Raw genomic sequence first — 15,781 nt, 5'->3', positions numbered from 1 at the left:
AAATAATCAAAACGGTAAAATTTTCTCTTTGTTTTAGTGTAAAAAAAAAAAAAAAATAAGCAAAATTACACATATGCTTACATTTACAGACTAGCCTTTTATAAAAAAAAAAAAAAAAAAAGTGAATAACCTGAAATTTTTTAAGAGAAGTACGTGGAATTTTTATAATATTCTGTCTGTTATTTAATGTTTTCTGTATTTTTAGATCCACTGTGATCTCTAAGTTGTGATTCACATGTATAAATGATACACTAAGGCATAAAATTGTTAACATTGCACTTATTTTACTTAAGAATGTTCAGGTTGTTCATGTTTGTTCATGTTAACCCTCCGGTATCTGGGTGCACCTTTTAGGCACACTTTGCACTTCGTTTTAAAAAACGTTATATTATTTTTCACAATTTAAATACTGTAAGGTTAGAATTCAAAAGTTGTTCATTTTTGCATGATCTTTAAAGTTCTGGTCACCAACTAAAATCTGCACATTGTAAACAAAAGAAAATTACAAGACAAACATCTGCCTCCCAAGTGTGTCTAAAACACACTATTTCTTCCATTTAATATGTATGATTAGGGCTGACCTTGATTTACAAAAATAAAATCAAATTAGAGCAGAAAAATGAATCAATATATAATATTTAATAGTTTGATTTATAGGTGTGCATTTTACGCACACTTGGGGACAGATGCTAGTATTTTTGAACATTTGACCTAACGCCAAAAATAAAAATGCAAATTAACTAATGTTGGAGTTAATCACTGACATATGCCAGGCTGCAAAAATCAAATAATATGTGATCCACTTTTTATGCACTATTTTGAAAAAAAATAATTTTTTGTGTTTTTTGCATCCAAAAAAAAAAAGGTTTGTCTACATTACAAATACAGGATTTAAAGGGTTAAAAAATGTGACAATTATTGAGTATTTGGTATTTTTATTTACGGCTCAAGTTGATGAAATAGAAAAAAGTGTAAACGAATTAAAAACAAACTGTATGAAATATTTTTGACATTATTCCACAAGTGTGCGAAAAAGGCACACTTGGTGCTCAGTAAGGGCCTTGCTGGATGGGATACCGGAGGGTTAAGTTTGAGTACAATTCCTAGATGTAAACATTTTCATTATAGAATTTTACTTTTTTCACTAAAAAGTTCTTATTCTATTGTTTATATTATTTTACTGGTCCGGCCCACTTTGTATCATATTAGGCGGTATGTGGCCCCTGAACTAAAATGAGTTTGACACCCCTGTTCTAATGTATCAGATCAGCTTTAACCGAGTTAGAAACAGTCGTCTGTCAGCAAGGTGAGATGGTGAAATTATTCTGAACACAGTGTAGGCTGATACCTGTGTAGGTTCTCATTTGCTCAGGTCATTGTTCTCCTTGGTAGTTCTTCTTGGTTCAACTGGACTGGTTTAGCTCCTTTGAAAACGTTTCATCTCGTGTCCGTCTCTCAGGTGAGAGATGAAACATTTTTAACAGAGCTAAACCAGTCTAGTTGAACTGAGAAGAACTACCAAGAAGTGTAGACTCATTGGAAAAAATCTAAATCTTACCAAGTGTATTTTTCTCATTTCTAGTCAGAATATCTCATCACACTTAAAATAAGACATAATCACCTAAAGAGTAAGTTTTCAGTGAGATATAAGAACTTATTTTACAGACAACAGATCTTGAAAATCTTATTTCAAGAAATCTTACCAAGATAATTTTCACTTGTTCCATTGGCAGATTTTTTTTGCTTAATACAAGATTTTTTTTTTTTTTTGCTTAATTCAAAAAATCTGAAAATTATCTTGGTAAGATTTCTTGAATTACGATTTTCACAATCTATTGTCTAAAAATAAGTTCTTATATCTCACTGAAAAGTTACTCTTTAGGTGATTATGTCTTAGTTTAAGTGTGATGAGATATTTGGACTAGAAATGAGAAAAATACACTTGGTAAGATTTAGATTTTTGCAGTGTAGGGTTTATACTGACAGGAGTTAAAGCTCGTATACATACATTAGACTCATTGTTGCATTAGCAGATGTGTTTTTTTTGTTGCTTAATTCAACATTTTTTTTTCTTAATTCAAGCAAAAAAATGGAAAAAAATGGTCTTAGTTTAAGTGTGATGAGATACTTGGACTAGAAATGAGAAAAATACACTTGGTAAGATATGGATTTTTGCAGTGTACCGATTTAGTTTGACTTATGTGTATGGCCTCAAAACTGAGTCAATAGGATTCTGAATGTGGAAGCAAGTAAAAGAACAACACAAACAGATCTGAAGTTAGGGCGGCCATAACCACAAGGTTGGCGGTTCAAATCCTACTCTGTCTAGTCATGTGCTGTTATGGGCAGGACACTTCACCCACCTAGCCTCCAGTGTCACTCCCACTGGTGTATGAATGTGTATGAATGTTCAGTGGTGGATGTACTTTGCCACCACCAGAGTGTAAGAGTGAATGAATAAAGGATCAATAATGTACTTGGATGTTTTAAAAGCGCAACAGAAATCTAATCCATTATTATTTATTACTGAAGTTTGCTACAAAATCAACCACTGCAAACATGAACCTAAATGAATATGAGAACTTCTGTGACACTGATGCTAGAGTATGAATTCTAGCCCTGATTTTACACCTGAATCTGACTGATGATGACAGCACACGTGACTCTGGAGTAGATTTTCACTCTGATTGTATTACTCAGACTATTTTGAGCATATTAAAGGTGGGATGTGAGTTATTTTCCTGGAGCTTTTTTTTTTTTTTAACTATGTTACCTAAAATCCCCTTCACACCCCGATTACAACCGATTAATTAAATGCTCTAACACAAAAATACAAAAATTTAGTCACCTGTGGAACGGACAGGACTGAAAAAACACCATCCAATCATTTTGAGCGCCCAGTCGAAACGATGTCTATCAAACTCAACTGCCATTTGTCCCTCCCCCCTCTGCGCGTACCCCTGTTCGTGCATGAATCGTGCGTTCTTAGAGCCTTGGAGCACTTGTTCAGGAAACGAAGCCAGAGCCAGAGCTTGGCTATATTAGCTATATTAGGATGGAAAGTTCACCGGCAAACTGTTTTGTCACCAACAAAAAACAGTAGGAAATGTAACGTTAGCCAGATAGGTATGAAGTGGGGCTGTTCTGGAAGAGTAGGGGGGTTAGAGGAGACTGAATGAGGTCTGAGGCAGCGCTCGTGAACCCTCGAGAACAAGCATTGCGCGTACCAATACTCTGGAGGCGTGGCTTCGAGGGGATTTCTGAAGAAAGGGGTTTGGACTTTTGAATTGAGTATTTTTAAAACGTAGCTTGCTCGAACCGCTTTTCTTAGATCTCATACCCCACCTTTAAGTCCACATAAGCCTGTTTTAAGTGGCTGAACTATGACCCTGTCCACAGCTGTCCACTCCTATCCTTCTTTTCCTGCTACACCTGTATACTTCTCCAAAATAAGGCTTTGCATGACTTGATCAACTATGTACAAGAATTGTATCTCTATATATCCCCCCTATTCAAAAACCAAAATATAAATAAATAAATAAATAAGAATAACTATCTCTTTACATGTACATGCTGAAAGAAACATCTCATCTAACAGCAAAATAACTCCCCTAGTTGTGAACATACTTATGGGTATTGATCTCTCATCAGCACCAATTCATATTAAAACATGAAACTTGGTTAAAAAATCTTTATCAGCTTTAACTTTTGCATTATTATTATTCTTTAAAAATTAACTTCTGTGTAAACATAAACTCTAGTCTCTGCACCTCGTTCGTCTTACAGTGATCAGTTGTTGACATATGGATAAGTATGTTCGAAGTGTATGTGCATTGATCAGACCGCTCAGTCGTAGAACCAGCACTGTGCCTTCGTCTTGTACTTGGACCTAGGCTTGAGGTGCAAGGAAAGGATGACAGTGAAGGTAGAAGGAGGAGAGCAAGCAAAGGGAAGGCTAGTGTTTGAGTAAATATAGCAGGGGAGCGACTACTATATCTGAACTAAAGCTAGGACTATGACAGGAGAAAAGGAAAATTCTTCTTGTGTGCATCTTGTGTGCCGATTACAGCACGGAGGGAAAAAAAAAAGTCTTTGAACACATACAAACAAATGCATCCACACGGTCACAGAGGGCGCCCGTCTCATGCACTCTGTGACCATAACGTGATTGGACGGGATGAGGAGACAAGGGGCGGGGCCTGAAACGGCTAAACAGGTGTCCCTCCTGTTTGGGATTGTAGTCCCTGCCCCTCTCGTTGTGCTTCAGCAGCACATCTCGCTCCTCCGCTTCAAAGAAGAACTGGTCAAACATCTCTGAGTTGGTTTAGTCATCCACAGAACTGCCCTCCGGTTGATTGGCAGAGAGCGACGTGGAATCAAATGACAGAGTCCGTCTTCTCAGCTCAACATTGCTGTCCATCAGCTGGGTTGTCATAGTAACTGCTTGGTCCCCAGGCGGCGGGCTCAGCCTCTGTTTCCTGTTCCGGGCCGACACCGGGGACACCGATTGGCTGAGGCGGATCCTGTGCTCCCCTGGGCTCGACGTTTGGTGTCTGCTTTTGTGTGACAAGCTCGCAGGACTTTGTGTGTGCGTGTGAGCAGAACTGGTGATTTGGCTGACTTCCTCATCCACTTCGTCTAACTGCGAGCCGGGGCTGGGAGCTGATTGGACGGACTCACCGCTGGGCGCAATTAGACCGGAAAAGCTCAGCGGGCGGACGGGCCTGGGCTCAGCTGGGTCGGACTCTGGCTGCGAGCCACAGACGGCCTGCTCAGGTATGTGTTGTTGTCCAGTGGTTTCACTGTGACTCCGGCTGTGACTCCTGCATGAGATAACCCTCTGGGGGTGCGGGTTTTTCATTGTGTGTACGCTGGATGATCGCTGGCGTGGCGGCGTGGACGAGGCAACAGGCACGGGGAGATGGGGCTCTGCCAGATCATCTGTTGAACCGCTCTGATCCAGAGAGTCACAGCGAACAGCCTCCTGCAGACACACAAACACAGCAGGAACATTCAGGATGCATTATGTGCTCGGAAAAATAAGATCTGACAACATGTGATAAATTAGAACAGTAGCAACAGGAAAAAAACACTACAAGCAGAATTAGAAAAATGCACTTTGATGCAATTATGGTCTTTGAACTAGATGATCATGTTAGTCTATTGCAGATGTTTGTCATATACTGTCTATACGTGTGCATAAAGGAATGGGAATGGGATCACAGGGTCACTATAATTATAATGCACGAACTAAAATGATGGTGTCATGAAACAGTAAGGTTGCAATACTTGATCAGGCTTCCTACAGGTTTCTACAAGTTAAATTTAAGACATTTTAAGACCTTTTTAAGATGACTACTACAAGAGTTAATGCCCCTTTCACAGCCTATTTCACAGCCATACTGGCAAAAATGTGTGACTCTGTGTTTGGCTGAATGTTCTGTGATCATTTCTCACCGGGGGCTGCACAGTTAGCGATAATTGGTTCCTAATTTCAATATAAATTGTCGGGTTGGAACGGCTGAAACTGAGCAGACTAATGTTACTTTAATGCAGCTTGGACATTGAACAGACACATTTAAACACAATACAGCCAACAAGTTTATGGCAACATAACTTAAGACAGTGTTTTTCAACCTTGGGGTCGCCTGGAATTCAAATGGGGTCGCATGAAATTTCTAGTAATTGATAAAAAAAAAAAAAAAAGGTTACTAATAAAAAAATATATGGTGAGTTAACAGAGACAATCCCAAAACATAAAAGACATGACAAACTGTGAAGCTGAAACTGAAGCACTGTGGTACTGTTTATCCTTCAAATGTTCATTGTGGTCGGTTTCAGATGCTGCAGCTCTTTCATAATTCATAGTTTGAGTTATTGTTTGTTCAGTATTAATTGTCAGCCTTGTAAATCCAAGCTGGACTGACTGTACATATCCTGACCAAGGAAAATAAAATCCTCACTTTGTGCAGTAATCTACACCTGGGTTTTCTGCCTCCGTCCATAATAATATATATTATATAGACTAAATGTGGTCTAAAATTAACTTTAATTCGTAACATAGTATAGCAAACTATTACATGATCAAAAACAAATTAATTTTAGCAAAAAAAAAGTCTCAGTTTTGAATGTCTGGGGTCGCCAGAAATTTGAGATGTTAAAATGGGGTCACAAGCCAAAAAAGGTTGGGAACCACTAAGTTAAGACCTAAATTTATTCATTCATTCATTCATTTTCTGAACCCGCTTTATCCTCACTAGGGTCACGGGGGTCGCTTGGAGCCTATCCCAGCTACATAGGGGCGAAGGCGGGGTACACACTGGACAAGTCACCAGTTCATCGCAGGGCTGACATACAGACAAACAATCACTCTCACATTCACACCTATGGGCAATTTTGATTAACCAATTAACCTATTAGTGCATGTCTTTGGATGGTGGGAGGAAACCGGAGTACCTGGAGAGAACACACGCAGACACGGGGAGAACATGTAAACTCCACACAGAAAGGTCCCACCCCCTGTCGACTGGTGTTGGAATCGAACCCAGGACCTTCTTGCTGTGAGGCACGAGTGCTAACCACTGCACCACCGTGTCTCCCCAACCTAAATTTAATACCTTTTTAATTCCTTTTTAAGATATTAAATGCAGATTTGTAAATTCAACACTTTTAAAACTTTTTAAGACCTCGAAGGAAACCTGTTGATACATTAGCAGACAATCATCTGCAAGTATATTATGATAATTGTGTAACTGAAGGAGAAAAAAATACCCCGAAAATAGGCAAAAAGCAGGAATTATGTTCTTTCTAATTCAACTGTTTTGACTCCATCTACCGTACACATCCTCTAATTTGGTGTTCAATTTAAGCCGCAAAATTTCCCAGCTCTCCCTCTGACAGCTCTTTCAGCACTCGCCTGTGGGCTCCGGGGGAAGATATTTGTTCATCACTCCTCAATATCTATATGTAAACACACCAGCCGGGAGTGATGAACTGGGAAACCTAGAGGACAAACTCTAAATATCTTCTACTGCTGTAATAAAACATTTCAACCCTGAGTTGTCTGACTGAACTAAAGATTACAGATTACTGAAGAACTTCGTTTGGTTTTCAAATGGAACATTTCTTGCACTGTTCTTAAACAGCAACAAATGAAATAAGAGACTCTTATGTGCAATTGCTGCCTTGTGGCTGTACCTGCCAGCCAGTCAAGTTGTAATTTATATGTTGCTGCAAAGATGCAATGAATCCTACAAAGTTGACTCAGCACATAAGAATAATGTCATCAGTTCAGTATCTGATCAAATGTGACATATAGTCTCAATCTGTCCTGCTGTTCATGAGGTATGGCACTGAAAAATGTCCATACATGTGTTTTTGCAGGATATAAAACATAATTTTATCCATTTGTCCAAGTTTTTAATTAATTAATCAATTTATCTATATTTATATTTATATTTATATTTATTATTATTATTAATTAATTTATTTTTTGGTCATAATTAACATACGAATTCTTGAGTTACAGTACTGTGCAAAAGTCATAGTCCAACATCAGGTTTTTTAATTTCGTAACATTCTAATGACCTCATATATGCATTAGACCAGGGGTGTCAAACTCATTTTAGTTCAGCAGCCACATTCAGCCCAATATGATCTCAAGTGAGCCAGACCAGTAAAATAATAACAGTGAAAAAAGTTAAATTAAATTATGATAATGTTTACATCTACAAAGTTTCCTTAAAAATCGGAATAATAGGAACAACTTGAAATGTCTTAAGAAAAATAAGTGCAATTTAAAAAATATTATGCCTCTGTTAATCATTTATACGTGTACATTATAACTTACAGATCACGATGGATCGACAAATACACATAACATTTAATAACAGACTGTTGGTAAAATTGCATTTACTTCTCTTAAGATATTTCATGTTGTTCATATTTGTTCAGGTTATTCAAATTTTTTGTAAAAGTATAGTTTGTTAATGTCAACATTTCCATGCAGTTTAACTTTTTTACCCCAAAACAAAGAGAAAATTTGCAGTTGTCATTATTTGTATGATATTTTACACCCTGATCCACTTGACAACTAACTGGTCCATATGCATCTGCACGTAGAACTTAAAATTAAAATTATTTTGACACGACTGATTGTTAATTTCGTCAGTGTAATTTTTGCACTTCACAAATTCATCCAACGGGCTGGATTGGACCCTTTGGCAGGCCAGATTTGGCCCCCAGGCCGCATGTTTGACACCTGTGCATTAGACTATAAACCAAAGCGGTCGTATTTAGTGTGCACTTCTCGTTTCACCCTTTTGTTCAGACAATATGAGATTTATTGCATTAACTTATTGGTGTTTTATGCCAGGTTTTGCTCAATACGTGTCACATGTTTCTAATTGTGCTGCTTCTTGTCATGGGGTCAGAGGTCACACTAAATAGTGACTTTAACTTTACCAGATTTAGTTCCATTTTTTGTGAGTCTTTTAAGGCTGTGTACATATTTCTTATTACAAAACTTTTATACAGTACTATATGCATTTATTAAACTTACATACAGTGTCTTAACCTGACTGATACCATTTTATATTTTTTGACTTCATTAAATGAAATTTTCAAAGTAAATTCAGAGAAATCTGTAATTTTGCCACTTAATTTGGTCTTCTGTAAATTATATCCTTTTTCCTACAAAACATTTCATCTATTGCATTAGCATGAAATGACTTAAGATGAATATACATCCTTTAACATAATGTAACTAAAACCTCATCTGTATTCATGTTTTTTTGCATTACTCACATCAAATAGATTTTCATTGTCTGTGGTGGAGCATCGCTGACACTCATGCTACTTCCTGACAACATTAAACTATTGTCTTTGTTATTGTTTCGCTTCAGAGACAAATTAGCCTGCGATGAATACAGTATAATAGCGGGCTGATTTGAAGAGCCGGCTGTATTAGAGTGACCTTTACAAAGATAATGCAGGCTGGAGTTTACTGTGATGAATTATACATGTCAAACAAGTTTCAAGGTAGCACTTATGAAATTTTCATACCAAACAGGAAAGGGAATGAGTGGATGCATGGAAGACCAGGGAACAGGCTTCACTGCACAGCCTGGCAGCAAAATGATGTAAAAAGCTCAAATGTAAGGTATAGCAGAAGGAGGAAAAGTGAGGCGAGCACACACCTGTCTCCTTAACTGTCTGTTTGTTGTGTGAAAGGAGGCGGGTCTCTTCAGGACTGAGCTCTCTGGGACGTAGGACGGGCTCAGCTTGTTTCTGTCCAAACTGTCTTCAGGACTGAGCCAATGGGAAGGCTGTCTCCTGTGTGTGGGACTCAGTCTGAGTGAGTGGTGTCGGTCTATGCTGTGGCTGGACATGAGCTTGGGCCTGTCTGTGCTCCTGTCTGGACTCAGCCTGTATCCGTCCATACTGTGAGCAGAGCTGAGCCTGTGTCTGTTGATCCGACGGGCGGGGCTGAACCTGTATCCGTCGATACTGTGAGCGGAGTTAAGTCTGTGCCTGTTAATTCTGTGGGCTGGGCTCAGTCTGTAGCCCTCCATACTGTCAGCTGGACTCAGCCTGTGTGCCGAGTTTCTGTCTATGCTCTGTGACGGGCTTAGGCAGATCATGGGCCTTGAGCTCCGTCCAGACCCCAGTGAAGCGTGGCTGATGGAGGGCAGCGCTCCTGGAACCTGCAGCAGTGAGCCGCCCCCGCTGGAGCCCAGCGACGACATGGAGCCTGCAACAAATAATGACAAAACAATTTCACTGAAAACATACTGCACATCACCTCGTTTTACAAGTGACGTCTGACTCCATTTCACACTGAAAAAATAGGACCATTGTTCTTGTATCTCACCGGCATGTTGTATCAAGAATCAATAAGTTGAATTTGTGAGGTTGTCAGGTTCTGTTCTATGTTAGAGTCCTGTGGAGATCAATCTCCCAATAGAAGTGGGTGGTACTTTCACTGGAGAATAACTCAACTATTTAAATCCAAATCCATATATGACTTCCTGTCAGTGTTCAATAGTAACTATATTGATGTCTCTAACCATTTCCACGATATAAGCCATGAAAATATGGACCAAAAAAGCTCTGACAAGGAAGTGGCTACAACCAGATGCACCACAACTTGAAGACTGGTTAAAAGCAATCTATGAAATCTATATAATGGAGAAACTGTCTTCATTAAAAGTAAAGCAGGATAAAGTTATGGAAATGTGGTCAAAATGGATTGTGTATATCACCCCACTGAGGCCAGATTTAACTTAACTGGAAATAACAAGTTACACCTGTACTGGTTGAATGTATGGAGTTGAAACTTGTGTGGATTTTGAAATAAGACTAGTGAAAATAAGGGGGAAAAATATAACATCTTTTTGCTCTAATGTATGTTATTTAACAAAATATTACCCAAAAAAAGGGAAGACTTATTTTAAGAAGACTTGTTCTTTTGTTTTTTTTTTCTGAACAGAGAACTTCTTTGGACATTCCAAAGTTACGTTAAATTTCATGTTTTATCATTGTTGATTTTTCAAACATGATATACAAATGTGCTTAGTTGTTTTTTTTGTTTTACTCCGTTGTATTTTCCCAAAAGAAAAAATAAAATGATATTTTAAAAAAAGAAAATATGGACCATTATAAGTAAAGGAAAATTTGTACAACTGTGTACAAAGTTTGTAGACATTGTCCCAAGGACGCTACAAATACATTTTCCAGCTAGTAGTTTTGGAGAAGAAGATGTTTGAAGAAATTGCTAATGAAGACGATGACAAAGATGAAGACAGACATGGTGCCTTCACAATAGTTCATGACCTATCTTCCGGTGAGCTAAAAGCATCCAAACTAGAAAGAAGCCAAATACTCTTAAATGTAACCAGAGTGTCTTGAATTAGCAAAAGAAAATTGTTTGGCTTCATTTTTAAAACCACACAACTGAAAGTACATAACAGACTTTAAAACTAGAAAAGCACTTGGAAAGCGCAGACCTCTGCCAAGGCAGACCAGAGCACCCCCCCCCATCACCACCAAAATTTATTCATTTGTTCCTTGTGCCAGTATCAACATTTCCTGAAATTTTCACCCAAATCCATCCGTAACTTTTTGAGTTATCTGGCACACAGACAGACAGACAGACGCCGGCAAAAACATAACCTCCTTGGCGGAGGTAATAAGAACGCCAAAATGTAAGCAATAGGCTTATTACAAGTAATGAGTTAATACTGTTAAAATGAGAAGATATAAAGTAAGGAAGACAATTTCAATTCTCCACTGGGACACAGATATACTACTCTCATTAATCAATCTTGCTTAATATTAGCCAGATTTATACCTATTTTCTTAAAATGATATTACGTAAAAGATATGCTTCATTTTTCTACTTCTAAAAAATAAGACTAATATTTAAGTGATACATGCAACAGTATCCCAGTTTCTTTCACAGTACTCTAAAAAGCATATTCAGGTATTGCATCACAATATGTACATTAAGTTCTTTTTTACACCAGCACTTATGTCCAAAAATGGTTTTTGCTAAGTTCCAATGACTTTAGCCTTCAGACACCAAAAACGTATTGTTCTTTGTTGAGTCCAAGGGAACCAATGACTCTTAAATTGAACAAAGATTAACAGACACACCTTACAGAGATGCATCGAAAAGCCTAAATATAACTGGAGCCTTAAATCGTTTTTAATTTGAATTTTAAATGTCCAATAATTCATACAAATTAGAAATCATAAAAAATCAAAATGAGTTGGAGTCTGTGGAGCTGAAGTTTGATGAATACCTTCACTTTGTAATATAGGGCATCACTTCTGTCCAGAAATAATTAAAAATACATCAGTGTGACATACTGTTGCACCTGTTGATTTATTTGATCATTACATAAACATTTTGACACAGACCCAAATACAGATCCTGCTGCCATAAATACTTACACACTATTCAAATGTGGATTTATGCACAGCTGAAAATCATCCCCTACAAATGCTCTATTTGCTTTTATTAAACAACATTTGGTACAATTTGGTGCCAAGCTGTTTTAGGGAATTAATACCTCCGCCAAGGAGGTAATGTAATTGCTCCCGTCTGTTGGTTTGTTAGTCTGTCAGCAGGATTAAGCACAAAGTGAAACAGGCCAAGTGCATGCTGCTGTCTGTCACTGTATGTCATTACTGTGATTCCGTTTGGTTCCAGTGTTTATTTTTATGGAATAATCAGCATTTTTGAAAAGCTTCAATGCTATGGGACCCAATGATGCCAAACCAATGCGACTAAACTGGATAAATAAGTCACACCTCTTTGAATAAGATTGTAATTCTTCTGTTATTTAGTATTGATATTTTCACCGACAATGTACAATGATGATGACTTACTGATATAAGATATTTAGAAGGTTTTTTTCTCACAATTACTTGAAATGACATAATCTAAACTCACATTTACCTTTCCTTATAATTACAAAAAAGTAACTCGTATCTGTAAAATTAAGCATCTGATTTTTGTGGTTTTGTGAATGTAATGGGTCTTTTTAAGCCTATAAACTGGAAAACAAGACCTGGATTAAACAGATCCACCTTCAGGCCGGAACCAAATCACTCTGGGACAGAGGGAATTCGGGTTTGTCCAGTGGAGCTTCTGAAACAGCACTAAAGAGAGGGTGTGTTTATTTGGCTTGATTTCAAATATCGAGTCGTTCTAAAGAATTACTCTCTCCACCTTTAATGCCCACAGCGATACAGGGCATTTTTGTTGCACAGCTCAAGTGTTTTTCCTCTGATTTATAGAAGCCATCATCTTTACAGAAACTCATTTTGGTTACAGCGCTGTAAAAACTGGCCATCAACAACCACATTACCTGAGTAGCTGTAACCACAATAGGTCTCAGGGCCAATGGGAGAGTAAGGAGAGCATCTGAGTGGCTGAACAAAGCTGTCGCTAGGGAGAGACAGCATACGTCCGATACTCTGCAGGTTGCCATGGGAACCCTCCTCTTCCTCGACTTGCACCTGCCACAGGAGATCATCTCAGCTGTCATCACTGTCGTCATCTTTACTCCATTGCCTTTAATATGTCTAGAAATACATACACACACTGTCTGTTACCTGGGCAGGTGTGTCCACATTCAGCCCCAGGTCGACTCCAACCGAGGCGTTACTGAGGCGCCTCCGTGACGCCTCCTCCTCCTCCTCCCTCTCCCTCCTCTCCTCCATCTCCTCCAGCTGTGCCTCTTTGTTGCTTTCCTCCAAGTGCTTCATCAGAACGGCCACGACCACGTTGACCAGCACGAACTGAGCCGTGAGGACGAAGGTGACGAAGTAGATGGGAGAGATCAGGGGCAGGTAAGTGAGGCAGTGACGGTCCTGTGGACGACACTCTCGCAGAGTGTCCTGAACATGAGGATACGGTAAAGATGATGAAACAATCAATGAAAATGATGTGAAGTAATTGGTGATGATTCACTGGTTAACGAAGTTGTTCCCAGCCAGTGGTGAACGGTCCGCTGGTGGGTCTCAGAGTGACATTTAGTTTACTGGAGAGACAGTCAGACTGATAAATGCTCAGATTAATTCTGATTCTACATTTATATGGATACAGTACTTTAATTCAAATGTGCAATAACTTGTTTTTGCCTTCCAGTACTTTTATTATTATAAATTTTTTCTGATCAGTACTCTGTTTTACAAGTGTGTATTTGTGTTTGTCTGTGCAATAACTGTTTTTATATGTTTTAGCTGTGTTTATGTTTTGTTTCTGTTTTTGTTCATGTCTTTTTTTCTTTAGATTCCATGACTCAGGGAAATGCACAAGAATTCCAGTGTACTTATACTGCGATGTATCTGTGCAAATGGCAAATGAAATCTAGTCTATTCTACTTTCTTTAACAAATACCCCCCCACCCCACCCCCATCTTGTTCTGTTCATATAAGAGCTTCACAATCATTACCAAAGTTGGATCAAGATAAAATGCATGTTGATAGCGATGATGAGCTTTGGTTATTTTTACTCACATGGACAACACAAAGCTGAAATAAATGCACCACATTCATGATGATTTTCCATTTAGTCGGTACAGTTCAGAAGAGTATCTTCCATCATACTGGTGTTTGTACTGAAGTAGAGCCTTTACTGCATTTTATATTTGATGGCCCTCATGATGCATTCAGGTGCACCTAATAAACTCCAAAACTCTGCTTTTCTGTTCCTTCTAAGATTTAAGTAGCTGTAATTCTTTGTTCAGGCTTCACACATTACCAGGAAACTCTTCAAACTGGCAGAATTATTCTATATCTATAAATCATAATAAATGCCGATGTTACAAACAGGAAAAATACCCTCATCCTACTGTTAACATATCAACCAGTTCGAGTTTGTGATTTGATTTACAAAATATACACCTGAAATATTTTTTTAAAATGCATTTTAAAGGGGCTTGAACGTTTCCAGATTAACAAAAATTTCCAGGAAAATGTTTGTTTACAAAAATAGATAGATAGATAGATAGATAGATAGATAGATAGATAGATAGATAGATAGATAGATAGATAGATAGATAGATAGATAGATAGATAGATAGATAGATAGATAGATAGATTTTTTTTTTGGAAGAAGTAGTAACCATACATCACTAGGTAGAGACAATGTTTTTCCATCACTAGCCAACTCAAATGCAACAATGCATTGTGGGGCTTTTCTTAAAATCCAACAGTGACTCAGAAAATAAACCTACACCAGCAAAAGTCCAAAGTGCATGATAAAAAAATAGGACATAGGACATTAAATTTGGTTTATGGTTATGTGTTCCTTGGAAATCTTCAGATGTGGGCTTTAAAAGGAACATGAAACAATATTACAGTGGTTTATTTTATTTGTACCTTAGGAACCATATGGCACTGTAATAAAACTTGTTCTTCATTTATCACAAAACTAACTTGTTCTTCACCAGCACACCTCACACACTTTATGCAAATTAGCCATGTGTTTATGCTAACAAATGCTAATTAGCCACGTGCAGTTAGCTTCTGTTTCTCCCAAATACAACACTAAGTAAGAATTAATAATTGATTTGCTTTAGTTGTAATACTATATGTATAATTTTCTGTTTGTGAGGTTATCAGCCTGTTCAATAGCAGTTCATTTCCTTGAATGAAAATTAAACTTATTTAGGCTCATTAGCATACATCAGCTTAAACAGTCGGCTCGTTTGTATACAGCTGCGACTGATCACTAATGTCGTTTTTATGACCCAAACAGGCATAACGGCTATAATAAAAAATAACAGAAGTCACTGTGAAGTCATGAGCAAGTCATAATGACATGTAATGTGAGCTTCGAGCAGTTATCTAAATAATCATATGTTTACTTCAGTCGCTCAGAACAAGCTAACAGCAGAGACAACCAACCACCTGACGTCATCACCTAGCTTGTTCCAAGATGGCTGGGTCTCATGACAAGGTGAAAAACAGTGAAATACAATCAGGTTTTCATTAAAGCCAAGCGCATGACAACATTTATTGCAGTGCTATGTATATGCTACCTAAGGGACAAATAAAATAAACCATACTAATAGTTTTCATTGTTTTAGGTCTTCTTCAAGTTAAAAAAAAAAGGTAGGGAGCGTCTACTGTAATTTCTTTCTTCTTCAACAGGGGGAGATGTTGATCTGGACATAAGAAGACCTTGAGTCTGTCACTAAAGAATTACTACACTCTCCTAACCCTCTAATGTCACCAGCTCTTAGTCTGTCATAAAAAACAGTGATCT

At 37.9% G+C, this 15,781-nt stretch overlaps 1 protein-coding gene across 1 annotated transcript in view; it reads right to left on the bottom strand.

Annotated features, from left to right (window-relative positions):
• Positions 1–3,351: 3,351 nt before the first annotated feature.
• Positions 3,352–15,781, bottom strand: part of LOC115415790 (voltage-dependent T-type calcium channel subunit alpha-1H-like) — a 114,788-nt gene continuing 102,358 nt past the window's right edge. The window contains 4 exon segments of the mRNA XM_030129463.1: positions 3,352–4,984; positions 9,198–9,751; positions 12,876–13,026; positions 13,123–13,407. Coding sequence (XP_029985323.1) covers positions 4,325–4,984; positions 9,198–9,751; positions 12,876–13,026; positions 13,123–13,407 — 1,650 coding nt within the window. The 3' untranslated portion in view covers positions 3,352–4,324.

The sequence above is a fragment of the Sphaeramia orbicularis genome, chromosome 1, assembly GCF_902148855.1.
Source record: "Sphaeramia orbicularis chromosome 1, fSphaOr1.1, whole genome shotgun sequence".
In the NCBI taxonomy this organism is placed as follows: domain Eukaryota; kingdom Metazoa; phylum Chordata; class Actinopteri; order Kurtiformes; family Apogonidae; genus Sphaeramia; species Sphaeramia orbicularis.
The sequence above is the reverse complement of the archived record's forward strand: the minus strand, read 5'-3'. Positions and strand labels throughout refer to the sequence as shown.